Source organism: Mustela lutreola, chromosome 9, assembly GCF_030435805.1.
Source record: "Mustela lutreola isolate mMusLut2 chromosome 9, mMusLut2.pri, whole genome shotgun sequence".
Classification (NCBI taxonomy): domain Eukaryota; kingdom Metazoa; phylum Chordata; class Mammalia; order Carnivora; family Mustelidae; genus Mustela; species Mustela lutreola.
Genome location: NC_081298.1, coordinates 86,637,403 through 86,659,267, shown reverse-complemented (window position 1 = coordinate 86,659,267; position 21,865 = coordinate 86,637,403). Strand labels below are relative to the sequence as shown.

Sequence of the window (21,865 nt, the reverse complement as noted above, 5' to 3'; positions counted from 1 at the left end):
GGAATATTCTTTTCTTGAACTTCAGACTATTTTATCCTGATTCTGGTTATCTCTGTTACTATATCCAAGACTATCTTTGGCACCAGTACTTGGAAACTTTATGCTTTCCCACAGGTTGTTTTATAAAAATGCACTAATTAGCTTGCTAATTTATCTATATCTTATTATTTCAAAATCTGGTTTCAGAGATACCTCTAGGGCACAAGACATTTAGAGATCTAAATGATGGACATACCTTGATCCTAATGAGTACCCAAACTAGGTTTCGTTAAGAGGGCCAACCTGATCTTTTCATACCTCTAAAGATTGGAATGCTCCAAACCTCAGACCAAACCTCTTTCAACTTTAATGATAGATTAAGTGAAAAAAAAATTTTTTTAATTTCTCACAGCTCTAGAGACTAGAATTCCAAGTCTAATGTGCTGTCAGTGTTGCTTTTTGGTAAGGCCTCTCTTCCTGGCTTATAGATAGCAATCTTCTTACTATGTTGTCATATGGCCCTTTCTCTGTGCGTGCACATGGAGGGAGAGAGCTCTCTGTTGTCTCTTCCTCTTCTTATGAGGACACCAGTCAGGGTGGATTAGGGCCCTAGCCATGTGACCTTTCTACTCATTAAATCCAGTTACTCAGCTCAAAGCTTTTTGAGTTTTTCCCTTGTATGCCACATCCAGTCCTTCAGCAGGTTCTTGCTGATTCCCTTTAAAATATATCTCAGGGGCACCTGAGTGGCTCAGTGGGTTAAAGCCTCTGCCTTCAGCTCAGGTCATGATCCCAGAGTCCTGGGATCGAGCCCCGCATTCGGCTCTCTGCTCAGTGGGGAGCCTGCTTCCCCCTCTCTCTGCCTGCTTGTGATTTCTCTCTGTCAAATAAATAAATAAAAGTTTTTAAAAAATAAAATATATCTCAAATCTGTCCACATATCATTTCTTCCAGCATTGCCATTATATCCAAACCATCATCTTCTCTCACCTGGACCACCACAATAGCCTCCAAATGGTCTCTTGCTTTTACTCTTGCCCAGACCCCTCTTTAAAACATAAATTAGATTGTAATTCTCTGCTGCTTAAAATGATTTCTTGTCAGCCTAACTTGGCCCAGCTACCCCTCTGATTTTATCATCTGTGAATAGCACTGTCACTCATTTCCCTCTAGCTACTCTGCCCTAGCTTTCTTCAGTCCTCCCAGGCATATTCTGACCTTAGAGTTTTTGCAGTTGGTGTTCTCCGCCTTAAGTTCCCTTTCTCCAAATAATTCTGTGGCCTATTCAATAACTTCATTTGGGTCAAATGGCTCCAATGTCATCTCCTTGGAGAGGTCTTTTTATTTCTTTATTAGTCATTCTGCTTAAAACAGGATTCTTCTAAAAATCCCTGTCCTTACTGTGCTTTATTTTTCTCTGTAGTTCTTACTGCTATCTGACATTATATCAAAACTATTTGCCTATTACCTGTGTCCACACTAGAATGCAAGCTCCCTGAGGTGAGGGTGGGCAAAGGTTTTGTCTGTTAGGTTCATTGCTGTATCTTCAGTACCTAGAGCAGGGCCTGGCTCACAATACTAAGTATAGATTTGTGGAATGAATGAATGAATGAATGAATGAATATATATATAAATAAGTGGCTGCACCTGTCCTTCGAAGAAAGATTCTGAAGGAATGCTGAAACTCACTGGGCAGGATTCACAGTTCCCAAATCACTGCTCCAGTCTCCATGTGTTACCTACTGCAGCATGCATGCTTTCTTACTGTACCTTGACACTTTCCCTTCAAATCCTTTCCAGCTTAAGTCCCCTTTTACCTACTTTCACAGGTTACACTTGATACCACCATCCTACAAAAGTGTTTTTTTTTTAAGATTTTATTTATTTATTTGACAGAACGAGATCACAGGTAGGCAGAGAATCAGGCAGAGAGAGAGGAAGAAGGAGGCTCCTCACCAAACAGCCTGATGGGGGGCTCAATCCCAGGACCCTGGGATCATGACCCAAGCCAAAGGCAGAGGCTTTAACCCACTGAGCCACCCAGGCACCCCCAAAAGTGGTCATTTATAATTTTTTTTCCAAGATGATAAATGCCCAAATATAGAAATAGTGATTAGTATTAGGACATGAGGACTAGTTCATGATAACGGTGCTGAGAGTAGAAAGTAAGGAAAAGAAATTTGAGACTTGGACAAATTAAATGCCAAAGTTCTGGAGGAACTTGCAAATATCTTGGAGACAATATCCTTATGAAATCATTGCAAATGGGAAAGGTAACAAAAGATTGTACTGGTGATACTCACCTGGGCTCTAGTGTACTCTCTCTAGTCTTGAGTCCAATCTGGGCACAAGATTTTTAGAAAGAAAAAAAATGTGTTCAGAGATGGCAGGTAGTATAGTGAACATATATCATATGAGCAATGGTTGAATAATAGTAATTGCAAGCACTTACTGTGTGCCAGGCATTATTCTAAATACTGTTTGTAAAAAGTTATTTAATGCTCATCCTATGAGGTAGATGTCGATTTTACCCTATCATTTCAGACAAGGAAATGAAGTCATAGAGAGGTTAAGTAATTCCCACATGGTCACACAGCTAGGAGGAGGTAGAGCAAATGCTGATTTCATTCTGATTCAGAGTCACGCTTAACACTATGTTACTTTCAATATTTTAAAGTGTGCTGTTGAAGAAAAATTTAGGTTATTATAGAAGTTCTTAGAAGGCAGTATTAGCCTTTACCTCAAGCTCAACTGTCACCACCTCTTACTCAGTCTCTCTAGTTTCCCCAGTGAGTACTTCTATAATTGGACCAGTAATAGCACTTTATTACACTTATTTGCTTGGATGTAGAGATACTCTCTGTTAACCTCTCTCACCTATTTTGAGGATTATATTTTATTCTCTTTTGAGCCAGTAAATTTAGTTTAGTGCTTGGCATAAAATCAACATTTAGTCTTTGTTGAATGAAAACCATTAAATAGAAGATCTCTAAATCAATTAGAAGTGTTCAGTGGTAAGATAATGAGCTCCTGATCACTGGAGGTATTTAAGCATGGACTGAATGCTTGAAAGATGCTTGAAGAGATTCTGTAGAAGGACTTTCATGTCATTGTGGAAGATTAGAATAAGTTTCTTTCTAACTATGAGTAATCTGATCCTATAATGAGTTAGTTTTGATTTTTTTTCTTCAAACATTTAGTTCGCACTTACTGTGTGCCTGGCATTGTTTTAGGTGTTAAAGATACAAAGATAAGAATGACCTAGCCGGTATCCATAAAGAGCTTAGTAGTCAGTGGATAACTAAGAAAAAAAGATGCTCAAGGATATAGGTGTAAAGTTTTAGTAGATAAAAACAAATAGAAAAGGACAGATTTTAGAGATGTTTTGAATAAATGGGGGAGAAAAAAGCTGTGACATAGGGGAGAACTAGGTATGAAAGATGACCCTAAAATTGCCTGCCTGAGAAAGGAGAATTTAGAAGTAAAGGCTATGTGTTATGTTGTTATGGGGGAATTCCCCAAAGGGAAATATCAGTATTTGCCATCAAGGTGTCTTGCAGGGTTGGATGTAATTCAGCAGAGATTAATTTGTGAATATTTTGAAATTCTTGGAACAAATGTTCTTCTCTTATTAGTCTCCCAAATGAATAATGATGATTACATCTTTCCTGCCATCTACCCCTTTTAGGGGCATTGACATTAAATGGACAGTCTTTTTAGTCATGTGGGACCCTTCAGTTTCTGTTCCTATTCATGTGCCTGGAATCTGTTAAGCATTGGGGAAGTAGTAGTCTTTCTTTATATTAACCTGGTCCCTCATGCTGCTCATCCTTCACACATGTCTAAATATGTCTTGACACAGAATCATCCTTTCTAGCTGGGACACGTTTCCTAGGTAGGTGGGGAATTCCCCTGTTTTGTTTAAAATCATAGTTGTCTTTGAATTTGGCTAGCATGTTCATGATTAGTTTACTGACAATTGGTTTTTTTCTTTGTATACCATATGCTGTTCCATGATTCATCTGCTTTGAGTCTGTTGCCTTGAAGGTGAAACAATTTCTTCCAGTGTTGATATTTCATAATCTTATAGATAATAAGCATACGCATATGCATAGTCCTTTCAGAAGTTTTAAACATTTGGAGATGAATGAATTATGCTGCCACAAATGGAAAGGAGCAGTATCATAATGGTAATATCTAGTCATCTTTGTTAGGTGGTTGGGTGAACACCGATATTGATAAAGCCTGGTACTTTACTGTGTTTTTCTCTTTTTGAGAAATTGTTTACGTATTTATGAATATTAAAATTTAACATTTTACTTCAGTTGATTTGATTTCCATGTATTTTAATTTTTAAACTGACAAGATCTTTATTTGTAGAAGTGGGGCTTAAATTCCAAATAAATTGTAACATTCACTGTTTATATTGTAATGGTTGCATCTTTTCTATATTTAATGTATAGCAATGACTATTCAAACTTTCAGAAATCTTTTAATTTATGATATAAATAGTAATCTTTCAAAGTATTTTAGTAGAACACAGTACATTTCTGAATACAGTACAAAGCAATTACTTCTTTATTGGTGTTTTCTAAGTGTTTTGTTGGTTGGGCTTCTGATAAACATGGTCTAAATTCAGTTTCTGCACATAGCTTTAATCAAATGCACTTACCATTTTGCATCATTTAGCCACATGTATCTATTTACTCAGAATTTCAATGCTTCTTTTCAATAAAGAAAAAATCTTTATAATTTCCTGGTATACATGCCCATGTAAATATCTTTATAATTTATACATTTAAAAAAAGATTTTTGAAAGACTCTAATTCTCAGTACATCTCTCCCCCTGCCCCCTTTACCTGTTTTTAGCTCCTCTTTGGTTCAGGTGTGCTGGTGTCCCTAAGCCTCTCTGGGCCACAGCTGGAAAAAGTGGTGATTGACAGAAGCCTGGTGGGGAAGCTCATCTCAGACTCCATCAGTGATGGTAATTACCCCCATGTGTCTACATTAACAGTGGGGCAGGAGAAATAGTGTGTCAACAGGTACACTAATTATTACCACTGGGGACTTGCAAACACAAGTAATCGCTTATAATAGCATAGTTACAACCCCTGGGACCAATACAAGTTTTGACTAATATTTAATACAAAAATTTTGTTAAGTGTTAGGCTCATATTCAGAGTACTTTTTACTTTTTCCTTTGAAAAATGTGAATGTATTCTCAAAACAGGGTTTTTTTAGTGTGTTCTTTTAAAATTAGTCCTTTATTGTTGACATTTCAAGTATTTTTCATTTTCAAATGAATTTTCTGTAAATAACCCAAATGTGTCAACACAGCCACAAAAAAAAAAAAAAAAAAAATCTGTGATTTGGCTAGTAGGAAGATCTGTTGTTACCAAAATCTAAGAATACTAACTTTTGAGAAAATTTGGGCAGTATTTCTAAATATGTAAACCAATGCCAAATATACTAGATAAAACTGGATCCTTTTAAGTATACCACAATCAGTAAATAATTGCTACAAAGTACGTAATAAAGGGGCGCCTCATGGCACAGTCAATAGGGTGTTCAACCCTTGGTTTTGGCTTGGGTTGTGATCTCAGGGTAGGAGATTGAGCCTGGTGTCAAGCCCTGAGTTGGGCTCCGTGCTCACCATGGAGTCAGAGTTGGCTTGGGTTTTTCTCCTCCTCTCTCTTTGCCCCTCCTCCCCACTAACCCTCCCAAACATATGCAGGTGTGCACACACTCTGTCTTTCCCTCTCTCTCTCCCTCTCTCTTTCTCACTCAAATAAATAAGTCTTTTTAAAACACATGTAAAAAAGATTTTAAGCTAGTTTTTGAAATAGGATACTGATATTTATTTGAGCCCTGAAAGGCTCTAAGATGCTGTGTCTACCTACTTACTTAATTAAAAAGAAGTTTTATGGTATAGTTATTTCCATTTTATAGATAAGGAAATTGAAGTTAAGACATTAAGAAACATGCCCATGAATGAGATACCAGGGAACAGCTTGAAAATAACCAAACTAAAATTGGAACCCAGGTTCTAGCTGCAGAGCCCATTTTCGCTCTGCTCTGCTGTGCTGACTCCTGAAACATTAAGGTTATGTGCTTTTATTGAAGGTAAGAGGGTTTAAGAAACAGGTTGCATTATCATTAGTGATTGAAGTTGTCAGTATCTTAACTGAATAATCAAAACAAATTGTGGTCTGGTGGAAAGGACAGAGGTGAAACTATAGAAACCTTCCTTCTGCTGTCTGCTATCACTAGCTACCTCTGAATAACACAGACACATTTTCATCAACTTAGAGAAAAGCTTTTTGCAGGATGGCTATAATTGACAAAATTCTTGATAATAATAAGCTGAGTGTAGAATTGTAAGTGTGTCATTTCCTCTTCCTTACAGGAACATGGTGTCAAGGAAACTTACTATGGAAGAAGTTCCATTTTCATATGTGTCATAATTAACCCCTTTGTTGACACCGCAAATAAAATAGTGGCTATGATGATTTTGTCATGTTGATGCTCCTCTATAAGAATTAAAAGGAGACTTCCAACACTATTCGTGTCTCAGAGATATCTCTTTTTACTTGTTTCTTTTATTTATGCCCAAAATAATACACTCTCAAGAGACCATGATAACAATGTGATTTCTTGGCAGCTCTCCAGACTCTCCTGTAATTGTGTAGCTATACTCTTGGCTGCTGCTTGCATAGCTAGGGTGTGGAAGTAAAGAAAAATATATGAAACACTCAGTACTTTCTTTATGGTAGGAACAATGTAAAACATTTCTCAAATTCCTATTATACTAAGCTTTTATCAATATTTTTATAACATTAATCACCCTTTATGTAACTCATGAGTATTAATTGTCTGCCTCCTTGTGCATATTAGAAATAAAGCTGGAGAAACATTTTTGCTAATCTTCATTATTATATATTAATTACTGTAATGTGCATGTTGAGTGTAGTATGGTTTATTTAATTCAGCTTGTATACCCTCAAAAAGAAGGTTTGTTGATGAAAAATTTTAAAACAACAAAAAAAATACAGAGCTGCCTGTGTAGCTTGTCAATTAAGTGTCTTACTTCTGCTCAGGTCATGATCTCAGGGATCTGGGATCATGTCCTATTTTGGACTCATTGTTCAGTGGGGAGTCTGCTTTTCTCTCTCCCTTTCCCCTCCCCCTGCTTATGCATGTGGGCATGTGCGCATTTCTGCTCTCTTAATAAATAAATAAATAAACGTACGTATGTGGAGAACACTGATCTGTATCCCCTAAAAGAATCAATTTATTCTCAGATGGTTTATATCATGTAAACACAAGATTAAAGGCTAAGTACAAATAAAAATTAAGTATTTTCATCTTTACCTTCAGGTGTGAGATAGTCTTTATTTTATGCTTATCTAGCCTTGGTTCATTTGATGGTTATCTCCAAACATCAGTGTTACCATAAAATGTTATTGGGTAAAAAGGAAAGCATCAAATCCATGCATGACTAAATTGAAGATTATTGCTTTTTTGTAATTTCTTTCTTTCTTTCTTTTTTTTTTTTTTAAAGATTTTACTTATTCATTTAGCAGAGAGAGAGAGATCACAAGCAGAGAGGCAGGCAGAGGAAGGGGGGAAGCAGACTCCCCACTGAGTAGAGAGCCCAGTGTGGGGCTCAATCCCAGGACCCTGAGATCATGACCTAGCCAAAGGCAGAGGCTTAATCCACTGAGCCACCCAGGTGCCCCATTTGTAATTTCTTTAATATCCTTGTAAAATAATGATATTTAGGAGACTAGGTATTTCAATAGGTATCTGTCTTCTGAGAAGAGCTTTTTGTAATATTTTAATGAAAAAAATTTCACAATTCATTATCATTATATTCTAACAGTATTTTATAAAATTATCAAATCTTTTTTGTTTTAGCTCTTCTCACAGACAACTTTATCATCTTGTCATTTTTGGCACAAAACAAACTATGTTTTATTCAGTTTACCAAGAAGATGGGGTCTCCTGATACAAACAAAAGACTGGAAAAACTCTCAGCCTTGGATTATAAGGTAGAGATTTCAATTTATAGAGTTGTGTTATTAGTTACTAAAGTATACTAAAGTATCAAATGGATTGGTGTTATACTTATTATTCTTGAACATTTCTAGATTTCAGACAAACCAGAGTTAATTATGTGATTAAGGTTGATTCACTGAAATAGTGACTATCCTTCCTTTCCTTTTTTACTCTCATTATGGGACTCTAATAATGGCATTTTGGAGCAATTTATTTAGTTCTTTATGGAAATCCAAGATAGTAGAGACAAGTTACACATTTGAAAATGGTTTTCTTGCTAAAGGCAGTATACACACCATTCTTATTTTTCCCTGAAACCCCATATCATCTTTCTAGGCAAGGATAGCTGCTCTGGATTCCATTTCACAAGAAAAGAAAGAAGGCACTTTCAAAGGTTAATAGAAAAGTGTAATAAACAAAGAGTGGGAAGACCTCTCACTCCCCCACATACACACATGTATACCCACCTATAACTAGAGAAAAATGCAAAACGAATTCTCCTTCATATGTTAGTATCTCTCCCTTCACTAACTCCAGGTAATTTGTTTCCTTGTATCAGGGATTTTACATCTGTTAGGCAGGATTTTTATTTTAAATGGTGTGTTTAATATAAGTTTTGCCACATTACATTTTAACTGCTTGGAAGGCATACTCTCTGCTAGGATGAGTATCTAATACATTTTCCAGGCTGTTTCAGTTCAAGGCCTCTTTTCAGCAATGACTTGTGTTTGCAAGATTGATCCAGCCTCTGTGACGTGGATTTGAGACAGTTCACTGTTCACTGGGAACAGAGCTGATATACAGTTTCCTTAAAAAAGATGCATACTTATGCCATACCCAGAGTATCTATCTATAATACAGGCAAAGATTTTTAGAAGTCAGCTTTGTGATTTGAAACTTTGTGTGTGATTTTGAGAAAGTAGTATTTAAGCTAACCTTTTGCCCTTTGGGATTATTTCTTACTATGATTGAGGTGGTAGTGATATGGGGAGGATGTAATTTTATTTGGTAGAAACATCTATTCTTATAAAAATAAGATTTTTGATATGGGATAAAAAAATTAAATGAGTTTTTATTGTGGTAATGAACTGTAATTTGGTTTTATTTCCCAACCTTGTGGAGTTTCTGTAACATTTTGTGTAATACTGATTTTCTTTAATTGGAGTTGTGGTATTATATTTTGGTAAGTAAAAAAACTGTATTAGCACTCTTAATGAGATGTTATTTTCCAGATTGACTAACTATAGATTTATTTGAAATGTTGCTTATTTACAAATGCTAGTCTTTAAAATGTAAAGTAAGTAAAAAGTAAGTAAATTAATGAAATGCTCCAATATGCATTAACTCAAACTATTTAAAATGTTTTCAGTGCTATTATATAAAAATTTGTATGACTAGTTTCTTCGTCTTAGGTGTGATGGATAGTTTAGTAATCTTCTCAGCTGAAGGATAGTAGCTACCCATTAATGAGATCAGAGAGAAACTGTCAGGATGTCATCTTTTCTTATGAAAAAATGTGAAAAATAGACTTACTCTATGGACTCTTACACTTTAAGGGAATTTCTTATTTGTTTATTCTTTCTGCCTTTGAATTTGAGGATAATATGGGCACTCACATCATTTCTATACATTGGAGAACTAACCTGCTTCCCTTTGGAAAAGCCCATCATGGATTTCATATTTTTGTTCAGTATTTGAAATATAAATATTTAATACATAGTAAAAACTGCCATTTGTCAATAGGAAGGAGAATTTAAGAAACTTGTTCATTTTACTTGCCTTGTTGACTATCATGATAGAATACTGATGCCATTAAAACTCATAGGAAACAGTAAATTACAGATAATATAGATGATTTGCACTATATAAGGATTAAAAGTGTCAGTTTCTTAATTCTATTTTCTCATTTAGAAATTTGTAAGCAACATGTTTACATGGCAATAGGACATCAAAATAATGTATGCTAATATGTAAGTACTTAGCAATTCCATTATGGTATTTATGTCAAGAAAATATGTAGTTAAAATAATGATATTGAAAGCATAACTATAAGAATTTGCACTTCAAAGCCTAAAGTACATCTGTGTTGTCTGTCATTGCCCATTTGGATTTTAAAACAAAGAAATAATGTAGAGTATTTATAATTCTGCTTTTCTTTATATAGTACCATAAGTTAATTCTTTCAGATTGAAATAATTTTGGCAAAGAAAATTGCAGGGTAAAAATTCTGAGACTGTTGACCTTTAACAAGTTTTCCAGTCTACATTTTAAAAATCCAGTTCAATTTATTTAACAGGAAAGGGACAGTGCAAGGAGTTAAATGTTTACCATAAGAGAACAACACTGGTAATTACTTTGATTTCAGTTCCTTTTGATGTGCATTCAGAGGATGAAGAGGTCAATAATATTATGGCCATGCAAATAGAAAAGGGTTCCTTTTGACCATATTAAAAAAAAATAGCAGAGGATTATTAAAGCATTAACCTTGATTTTAATGGCCTTGGTTGAGTGGTGAGATCACAATTTGGATGAGCCTGATTATTTACTAAATACAATACATAAATGCAACGGGTTCTTAACACCCATTGCACTCTGGCATTATCGCATTACTGCCATCCTTTGTTGCCTTGCAGACAGGAATATGAAAGCAATCTGTCATGTAGTGAGACTGGCTCCAGAAGCATTTCTCTGATAAGAAGACCCCCTGCCCTTTGCTAGTGTCTGGTCCAGTAGGCTTAGCCATGCGCTTAATCCCCAGAAAGTGGTTCGATTATTGCTGACCAGCAATGGCAAGATAGTTTTTTTTTTTTCTTCCAAGCTATCAACCTTCCATTAATTCCTTAAGCAGAAATACGGTGCAATCTATATTTCCTTGGCATGTGTCACCCAGATGGTGCTGTGCTTATGTTTTCAAATAACCATGTTCCAAAATAACATAGTTTGAATAATAAATTCTACAAATCCTTCCTAAGAAAGAGAAGCATAATTCTCAGAAGCTGCATAAACTTTTACGCATGATGCTGTGACTTATCCCTTTATGCAGAATATATGTCTCATATATTCTAAAAAAAAAAAAAAAAGGTGATATTTGCCTCAAGTTGTTTTTCCTTTTATTGTTGTCAGTCATTGTTAATATGTTATGTCTTAAAGAGTAGTCAGATACTCTTGGTCAGCAGTACTAAACTTGTCTTTTAATACAGCTGGTCTTAAATCCTATGTGTAGGTCGATGCTGTCAAGCAGCCATGACTGTACATTTTGGTATTGATTGGGATTGCTACAGCCAATTCCTCCCTAACTCACATTTCTCCTTTTCCTTTCCTCTGCTAAAAATGGGGAGAATTTTGAACATATGTCTTTTTTATATATGTGTCAAAAGAATTTGGTAAATTCTGACACCTCCTTAAGCACATGTTTAGCATGCATATTTACTTGCATTTATCTACATTTACAGATGCTTTAATTTTTGTAATACTGTGAGGATTTTGTGTTAAAAAATTATTTTTGTATGCTTTTTTTCCTTAATCATTAGATTTCCTATTATGAGATACCTGGTCCAGTAAACAGGACAACAGAGCGTCGTCTTGCTATCAATTGTGTTCAGGATATAGTTGCTTGCTGGTGGCCACTGGTCAGTGATGATGCTTGGCCTTGGGCTCCCATTTCCCCTGAGAAGGACAGAGCCAATCTGCTGCTCCTAGGTTATGCTGAAGGAAAACTAGAGGTAAATTTAAAGCAAATATATACATTTTGTTGAAGAGCAAATAAAATAGGATTCTAAAGTTTTTCTATTCTGAAATAAAGATGAATACTTTTTAAAACCTATAATTTATTTTCCTAAATTCTCAAAGGAGGAAATTACATATAAAGTGGGACCCTTAGAAGTATCATATTTATAAGGTAAACAGACAATTCCAGGGCTGGCCTGAATCTCACAGTGATTAAAGAACAAAGGCTTCGGGGTTCAAATCCTAGCTCTGCCACTACCCAGCTCTCTGTCCTTGAGCAAGCTATTAACTTCTGTGCACTGTGGTTTCATTATTTGAAAAATAGAGTTAACGAAGACAAGTTAATACATGCATTTAGAGCAATACCTACATATAGTAAACTCTCAGACATGGATCACTGTTGTGATTCTTGTTATTATCATTTTTAGTATTGTCATTACTATTTTCCTATAATTTCATGCCTGACAAAGCTATTTTATCTGTCACCTTCCTTTTATACTTCAGTCATTCAATCAGCAAACATTAAACAAATGCTTATTTTGTGGAAGACTCTGTGGTACCAAAACATAGCTGAGGCAAGAATTTATGAGGGCTGTAGAGCAATGGCCTTCTCAGTATCCTACCTTGGCAGGAACACCACAAGGGTTAATCTGGGGCGAGGGGTGGGTGGGGGGAGTATTTCATCCCATGTGTTCCCAACAGTGGTTCTATCATCATTCGTTATTGTGAACCTATGGGTAATTCCACCTTGTACTTGTACTTTGAGTATGGAATTCTGTTTTTCTTTTTTATAATTAAAAACAAAAGCAACCCTTCCTGTTCCTTTTTTAAGTTTTTGCCTGAGTAAATATAGACAGTCCCAACTTGTAGATGGTTTGACTTAGTATTTTCAACTTTGCCATGGTACAAAAGCAGTACATGTTTAGTAGAAGTCATACTTTGAATTTTGAATTTTGGTCTTTTCCCAGTCTAATGATATGTGATAGGATACTCTCCCATAATGCTGGGCAGTGGCATTCAGCCTCAGTGCCTAGTCAGACATGCAGTCATAAAGGTAAATAACTGTTACCCCTTTTTTTGCTTCCAGTACAGTAGTCAACAAATTACATGATATATTCAGTACTTTATTATAAAGTATACTTTGTGTTGGACGATTTTTCCCAAGTGTATACACTAATTTACGTTTCTGAGCATGTTTAAAGTAGACTAGGCTAAACTGTGATGTCTCGTAGGTTAGGTGTATTAAATGCATTTTCAACCTGAGATATTTTCTTTCTTCCCTTTTTTTTTTTTTTTTTTTTTTGACAGAGAGAGAGTACAAATTTGGGGGAGGCAGGCAGAGGGAGAAACAGGCTTCCCACTGAGCAGGGAGCCCAATGCGGGGCTCAATCCTGGGACCCTGGGATCATGACCAAGCCAAAGGCAGACACTTAATAACTGAGCCACCCAGGCACCCCTCAACTTAGGATATTTTCAACTTATGATGGGTTTACTGGGATTTGACTCTATTGTTAGACAAGAAAGACTCTTTCCATATTTTCTCTAAATTTTGGGCTTAATTCTGAGATATGAACCAGTCCAAGTTTTTTCTATCTCCACCTGCCTTTTCTGGTATTAGAAACTTTCAGGCTGTCTTTTAAGACTGTAGAGTCATTTTTAACTAATTAATTAACCTTTTCCTGGAACTTTTCCAATTTTGTTGCAGTGACTAAAACCACATGTAATACTGTATGTGTGGATTTGTGAGGCTAAGGAAGTGCTTTGTTCCTATTCACTTGCTTTGCATTCCCATGCTTTATTGATCTTGGGTTCAGAAGCTAATTGAGTAAAAGACTTCATCAAAATGATTGTAATAAAGCTAATTAGAATTCTGTCAAGTGTTCTGCCTCATAATAAAAGGTAAAAATAATTTAGTTATACTTTACATAAATTACCTATGTTTGAAATGAGTATATTACATGAAATTAGGAGTGTTCTAAAGAGTATACATATGGCCTACATACCTTATCTCCTGGTGTCATCTAGATCACCAACTAGGTTTGTCCAATTGAAATTGGACAAACCTAGTTTACCTGTTGGTTGGACCATATACATACTAATTGTGTAACCTTAGTCAAGTTTACTCCCTGCAAGCTTCTGCCTGCTCTTGGCTAATTTTGAGAACTCTCTGACTTCAGTTTTCTATATTTTAAAATGATGGATTTCAACCAGATAGGTCACCTTCAGGTCTGTGACACCTCTAAAAAGCGCTCATCTGGATTCTAAAGATACAGGTTTGATTTAACCATTGCTCACTCCAAAGCCCTTAGTAGATATGAAACTAAACTTAGCCTCAGCACTGAAAGCCCACCCTGACTGGCCCTGACCTACCTTTCCAGTAGTATTTACTTATACAAACCTATGTTCTAGCCAACTGGTTTACTCACTGACTCTTATTTTCCATGTCCTGCCTGTACACATTACTGGTATTTCTAGCTTAAAAGCTCTTCCTTCTGTTTCCACATCATTCAACAACTATTGAACATGACCATGGAGTAAACACTGTATTTCATTCCAGGGAATATGAATACGAAAATATTCCTGCCTGCAGGGATCCTAGTGTCCACCAATGAGAGACAAATATGAAAATGTGTAAGTGCACTAAAGCATTAAATGATGCTGTGGATAGAGGATGTGCAAGCTACAGTAGGAGCCAGTGGGGGATGATTGATTTTACTTAGGGACATAGTTGGGAGGAAACATTAAGGAGGCTTTACAATTCACTCAAACGTGAGATTGGCAAACAGTTTTACTTGCTTTTACTCTCCTTTCTAAGTTCCATTTAAAGGTTGTACTAGCCCTCTGGAGTGATTTGGCTAGCTTTTCCTTTTTCTCCTCTTTGAAACAGTACCAAAATGAATTATCTGACGTTTGAACATTTGCTAAAACTCACCTACAAAATTGCTTGGGTGTGTTATCTTAAAGGAAGGTAGGTTTTTACATAACAGATTCCAGTTTTAAGGGCTGGGTTTTTTGTTTTGTTTTGTTTTCCAGGAATTTTGTTTTTTTCTTGAAGTCATTTTCCTCAATTTGTATTTCTGGAAAATTATCCATTTTATATAAGTGTTTTTGAATAGATTTTCATAAAGTTGTATATGATACTTGCACATGACTTTTAGTTATTCATCACTGATTGCAAAGTTAATGCCCCTCTTTTCAGTCCTACTATATTAAGATAGAAAAATTCCCTTTTTTAGCAAGAGTAGCTTTTTCTTGGATTTGGCCCTTTCAATCATTGTATCAAAGTTAACCTTTTGGAAATATTTGTGAAGATTAGTTTTGCAGAACCTCATGTGAATTTCTATATGTAAAAGGTGAATGTCTTTGGAAGAAATCTCTAGGGAAATAACTCTTTTTTTCATATGTGAAGACATGATTTTTAACTATAAATTAATTGTAGAACATTTTTTAGAATATCGTGAACAAAACCACTAGTCTATATTCAAGCATATGTCTTTAATTTTTTTCCCCTGGCCACCAATAGACTTCTTGAACTGATCATCAGAATAAATGATACAATCTACTCTTAAACTCTAAAATTCAAACTAAAAAAGTAGCAACCTCATAGAGAAGAAATTTAATCTTTGCATATGTTAAGCTATAGAATTTTTAAAAAGCATCTCCCAGCCAAGTTCAATCAGAAAATATAATAAGCTTTTAGTTGGAAAGTGGCGAGATCTTAGAGTAGTGGTTCCTAGCCTTGGCTAGAATCACCTGCAGAGCTTTTACAAAGGGGCCCACCCTGAGCAGTTAAATCAGAATATCCAGAGGGAGAGGAGGCACCAGTATTCTTTAACAGGTTCCCTAGGTGATTCTCATGTGCATCTACGTTGAGAAACACTGCTTTACAGCAAACAAACAAAAAAAAAAAAAAAAAAAAAAGAAGAAGAAAGTAAGAAAGAAAAAAATTTAAAGCCGTCATTTTTGCATAACAGACCATGGAAAGGATAAAGCCCACATACTGAACCAAATGAGAGTTTTAACAGTAGATTCTAAGTAGAAAATTGGCTTACCAAGCAGCTAAAGAAAAAAGAAAACAAAGGAAACATAGAAATAAGCTCTCTGTGACTGAATTATCTGTCTTTCAGAGGAGGAACATTTTTAAATATATTTTATGGGTATTAGAAAACTGGTCTAATTTCACACCACAGAGCTCTAAACAACAGCACATATCTTAATTAGAAGCATAAAGCAGAGAGAGTTATGTAGTCTAGAGAAAAAAATTTCTTTTGAAAAATATACAATAGATAGTATATAGAAAAATTATTTTATCAGTAAATTCATTTAAAAGCAGTTTTTAATTGTGTATGTGTGGATTATCATATATAACATGGTAATCATTTTTATTTGAGTTCCACATACTTTTTATTCTTTTCTTTTTGGAAAATTTTAACCATCATCACAGAACTATTTAATTCATTCACTTTGTCAAAAATGTGATGACAACATAACATATTCTTCCCTTACCTTTGTATTTGAACAAGTATTTTAACTTTTCATCTAAATGGATTAGATAATGCTTTCTAAGTATGGTAGTAATTTCAAGGTATATTCCTCAGAATAGATGACCTTAATTTGTTTACCAGATTAATCAAAAACAGAGTTTTTAAACAGAGTTATTAAACTTTAAAACGTGTTGTCAGGGGGTAGGGAAATAAAACCTCACAAAGATAACTGTTTTCCTCTAAAATTTAAAAACCATTTTGCAATGATTTAGATAGAGGAGCAACAACTAATGGAAAGGTAGAAGTTAACAAACTTTTAATATAGCATAAATTGATTAAAAAGTATTCAAGAAGTGTTACACATGCATTCAACTGAAAGCCAAAATATTTAAAAAACCTCTCTTCCAAAGAAATGTATGTCTTATGTTAACTTTCATGAAAACAAGATAACAAAGATTTTATATTCTAGGCATGATAGCTTTTAAAAAGTCTCTTTATTATAAAACATGCATAAAGAAAACCACATGAAATGAATGTATAGTTTAATGAACTATTATGAAGGAATTAACCCTGGAACCACATTCAGGTCAAGAAGAGGAACTTTGCCAGCACCCAGAAATACTGTTATGTCCTATCATGATTTCAACCCCATCCTGGTCCCCAAGCCTAACCTCTGTCATAACTTTCCATCACTTTCTTATATATCCATGTAATTTTTTTCATCCTAATGCATCTCCCAACATTGTAGTTCAATATTATCCATATAAAACACTTCAAATGTGGTCTGCCTGCGTGGCTCAGTCAGTTAAGCGACTTTGTTCAGCTTAGGTCATTATCCCAGAGTCCTGGGATAGAGCCCCATGTTGCGCTCTCTGTTCAGTAGGGGAGTCTGCTTCTCCCTCTCCCTTTGTCCCTGCTCATGTTCTTTCTCGCTCACTCTCTCAAATAAATAAATAAAATCTTTTTTAAAAAACCCTCTTTAATCTACAAGTTCCCTCTCCATCCCTACTGTTCCTTAAAATTTATCTTTTGAAATTGCAATGTCCCATAGTCTGGATTTTGTTGCTTGGATAATCGTAGATTGGTTCAACATATTCCTCTATCTTTTGAAAATTCTACAAGTTAGTCAGTTTTGGCAAGACTATATAGGGTGGTGTGTTATTTTTATCAAAAGGCACATAATGTCATCTTCTATCATGTTTTTTTTTTTAAAAAAAAACTTCTATCATGTTTTTTTAATTAAATTTTAAAATTTTTTAATAAACATATTATGTATTTTTATCCCCAGGGGAACAGGTCTGTGAATCGCCAGGTTTACACACTTCACAGCACTCACCATAGCACATACCCTCCCCAATGTCCATAACCCCACCACTCTCTTCCTTGCCACCTCCCCCCAACAACTCTGTTTGTTTTGTGAGATTAAGAGTCACTTATGGTTTGTCTCCCTCCCGATCCCATCTTGTTTCATTTATTCTTTTACTACCCTCCCAACCCCCCCATGTGACATCTCCGCTTCCTCATATCAGGGAGATCATATGATAGTTGCCTTTCTCTGATTGACTTATTTTGCTAAGCATAATACCCTATAGTTCCATCCATGTCATCACACAAGGCAAGATTTCATTTCATTTTTTTTTTTTTTTGGATTTTTATTTATTTATTTGACAGAGAGAGATCACAAGTAGACAGAGAGGCAGGCAGAGAGAGAGAGAGAGAGAGAGAGAGAGAAGCAGGCTCCCCACTGAGCAGAGAACCCGACGTGGGACTCGATCCCAGGACCCTGAGATCATGACCTGAACCCAAGGCAGCGGCTTAACCCACTGAGCCACCCAGGTGCCCCAAGATTTCATTTCTTTTGATGGCTGCATAGTATTTCATTATATATATATATATATATATATATATATATATATATACATACCACATGTTCTTTATCCATTCATCTGTTGATGGACATCTGGGTTCTTTCCATAGTTTGGCTATTGTGGACATTGCTGCTATAAACATTTTGGTGTGTGTGCCCCTTCGGATCACTATGTTTGTATCTTTAGGGTAAATACCCAGTAGGGCAATAGCTGGGTCATAGGATAGTTCTATTTTCAACTTTTTGAGGAACCTCCATGCTGTTTTCCAGAGTGGTTGCACCAGCTTGCATTCCCACCAACAGTGTAGGAGGATTCTCCTTTCTCCGCATCCTCGCCAGCATGTCATTTCCTGACTTGTTAATTTTAGCCATTCTGACTGGTCTGAAGTGCTATCTCATTGTGGTTTTGATTTGTACTTCCCTGATGCCGAGTGATGTGGGGCACTTTTTCATGTGTCTGTTGGCCGTCTGGATGTCTTCTTTGCAGAAATGTCTGTTCATGTCCTCTGCCCATTTCTTGATTGGATTCTTTGTTCACTGGGTGTTGAGTTTGATAAGTTCTTTATAGATTTTGGACACTAGCCCTTTATCTGATAATGTCATTTGCAAATATCTTCTCCCATTCTGTCAGTTGTCTTTTGGTTTTGTTCACTGTTTCCTTTGCTGTGCAAAAGCTTTTGATCTTGATGAAATCCCTATAGTTCATTTTTGTCCTTGCTTCCCTTGCCTTTGGCGATGTTCCTAGGAAGAAATTGCTGCGGCTGAGTCAAAGAAGTTGCTGCCTGTATTCTCCTCAAGGATTTTGATGGAGTCCTTTCTCACATTGAGGTTCTTTATCCATTTTGAGTCTATTTTCATGTGTGGTGAAAGGAAATGGTCCAGTTTCGTTTTTCTGCATGTGGCTGTCCAGTTTTCCCAACACCATTTATTGAAGAGGCTGTCTTTTTTCCATTGGACATTCTTTCCTGCTTTCTCGAAGAGTAGTTGACCATCAAGTTCAGGGTCTATTTCTCAGCCCTCTATTCTGTTCCATTGATCTATGTGTCTGTTTTTGTGCCAGGACCATACTGTCTTGATGATGACAGCTTTGTAATAGAGCTTGAAGTCTAGAATCGTGATGTCACCAGCTTTGGCTTTCTTTATCAATATTCCTTTGGCTATTCGAGGTCTTTTCTGGTTCAATATAAATTTTAGGATTATTTGTCCCATTTCTTTGAAAAAAATGGATGGGATTTTAATAGGCATTGCATCAAATGTGTAGATTGCTTTAGGTAGCATGGACAGTTTCACAATATTTGTTCTTCCAATCCAATGAGCATGGAACATTTTTCCATTTCTTTGTGCCTTCCTCAGTTTCTTTCATGAGTACTTTATAGTTTTCTGAGAATAGATTCTTTGCCTCTTTGGTTAGGTTTATTCTTAGTATCTTATGGTTTGGGGTGCAATGGTAAGTGGAACTGACTCCTGGATTTCTCTTTCTTCTGTCTTGTTGTTGGTGTCAAGAAATGCAACTGATTTCTGTGCATTGATTTTATATCCTGACACTTGACTGAATTCCTGTATGAGTTCTAGCAGTTTTTGAGTGGAGTCTTTTGGGTTTTCCACATATAGTATCATATCGTCTGCGAAGAGTGAATAATTTGACTTCGTCTTTGACGATTTGGATGCCTTTAATTTCCTTTTGTTGTCTGATTGCTGAGGCTAGGACCTCTAGTACTATGTTGAATAGCAGTGGTGATAATGGACATCCCTGCCATTCCTGACCTTAGTGGAAAAGCTTTTAGTTTTTCTCCATTGAGAATGATATTTGCAGTGGGTTTTTAATAGATGGCTTTGATAATATTGAGGTTTGTGCCCTCTATCCCTACACTTTGAGGAGTTTTGATCAGGAAGGGATGCTGTACTTTGTCAAATGCTTTGTCAGCATCTTGAGAGTATCATATAGTTCTTTTTCTTTCTTTTATTAATGTGTTGCATCACATTCATTGATTTGCAGATGTTGAACCAACCTTGTAGCCCTGGAATAAATCCCACTTGGTCATGGTGAATAGTCCTTTTAATGTACTGTTGAATCCTATTGGCTAGTATTTTGGTGAGAATTTTCGCATCTGTGTTCATCAAGGATATTGGTCTGTAATTCTCTTTTTTTGATGGGATTCTTGTCTGGTTTTGGGATCAAGGTGATGCTGGCCTCATAAAATGAGTTTGGAAGTTTTCCTTCCATTTCTAGTTTTTGAAAGAGTTTCAGGAGAATAGGAATTAGTTCTTCTTTAAATGTTTGGTAGAATTCCCCTGGGAAGCTGTCTGGCCCTGGGCTTTTGTTTGTTTTGAGATTTTTTTTTTTTTAAAGATTTTATTTATTTATTTGACAGAGAGAAATCACAAGCAGATGGAGAGGCAGGCAGAGAGAGAGGAAGGGAAGCAGGCTCCCTGCTGAGCAGAGAGCCTGACGCGGGACTCGATCCCATGACCCTGAGATCATGACCTGAGCCGAAGGCAGGGGCTTAACCCACTGAGCCACCCAGGTGCCCCTGTTTGGAGATTTTTGATGACTCTTTCAATCTCCTTACTGGTTATGGGTCTGTTCAGGTTTTCTATTTCTTCCTGGTTCAGTTGTGGTAGTTTATATGTTTCTAGGAATGCATCCATTTCTTCCAGATTGTCATATTTGTTGGCGTAGAGTTGCTGATAGCATGTTCTTATAATTGTTTGTATTTGTTTGGTGTTTAGTTGTGATCTCTCCTCTTTCATTCATGATTTTATTTATTTGGGTCCTTTTTCTTTTCTTTTTGATAAATCTGGCCAGGGTTTTATCAATCTTATTAATTCTTTCAAAGAACCAGCTCCTAGTTTTGTTAATTTATTCTATTGTTTTTGTTTGTTTGTTTCTAGTTCATTGAATTCTGCTCTGATCTTTATTATTTCTCTTCTGCTGGGTTTAGATTTTCTTTGTTGTTCTTTCTCCAGCCCCTTAGGTGTAGGGTTAGGTTGTGTATTTGAGACCTTTCTTGTTTCTTGAGAAAGGCTTGTACTGCTATATATTTTCTTCAGGACTGCCTTTGCTGTGTCCCACTGATTTTGAACTGTTCTATTTTATTATCATTTGTTTCCATGAATTTTTTCAATTCTTCTTTAATTTCCTGGTTGACCCATTCATTCTTTAGAAGGATGCTGTTTAGTTTCCATGTATTTGGGTTCTTTCCAACCTTCCTCTTGTGACTGAGTTCTAGTTTCAGAGCATTGTGGTCTGAAAATATGTAGGGAAGGATCCCAATCTTTGATACCATTTGAGACCTGTTTTATGACCCTGGATGTGATCTATTCTGTAGAATTTTCCATGTGCACTACAGAAGAATTTGTATTCTGTTGCTTTGAGATGGAACGTTCTGAATATATCTGTGATGTCCATCTTATCTAGTCTGTCATTTAATGCCTTTATTTCGTGGTTGATCTTTTGGTTGGATGATCTGTCCATTTCAGTGATAGGAGTGTTAACGTCCCCTACTGTTATTGTATTATTGTTGATGTGTTTCTTTGATTTTGTGATTAATTGATTTGTATAGGTGGGTGCTCCATGTTAGGGGCACAGATATTTAAAATTGTTAGATCTTCTTGTTGGACAGACCCTTTGAGTAGGATATAGTGTCCTTCCTCATCTCTTATTATAGTTTTTGGCTTAAAATCTAATTGATCTGATATAAGGATTGCCACCCCATCTTTCTTCTGGTGTCCATTAGCATGGTAAATTGTT

General features: G+C 35.9%; 1 protein-coding gene across 11 annotated transcripts in view; it reads left to right on the top strand.

Annotated features, from left to right (window-relative positions):
* The window catches only part of WDPCP (WD repeat containing planar cell polarity effector), a 573,555-nt gene that overhangs the window by 202,191 nt on the left and 349,499 nt on the right, over positions 1–21,865 (top strand). For all 11 annotated transcript variants that reach the window (XR_009357253.1, XM_059187803.1, XM_059187806.1 and 8 more), the window contains 3 exons: positions 4,849–4,963; positions 7,897–8,030; positions 11,568–11,759. Coding sequence is in view for 10 of the 11 variants with exons in the window: in XM_059187803.1 (XP_059043786.1) it covers positions 4,849–4,963; positions 7,897–8,030; positions 11,568–11,759 (441 nt within the window). In the remaining variant the exon portion in view is untranslated. The remainder of the gene's footprint in view (positions 1–4,848; positions 4,964–7,896; positions 8,031–11,567; positions 11,760–21,865) is intronic.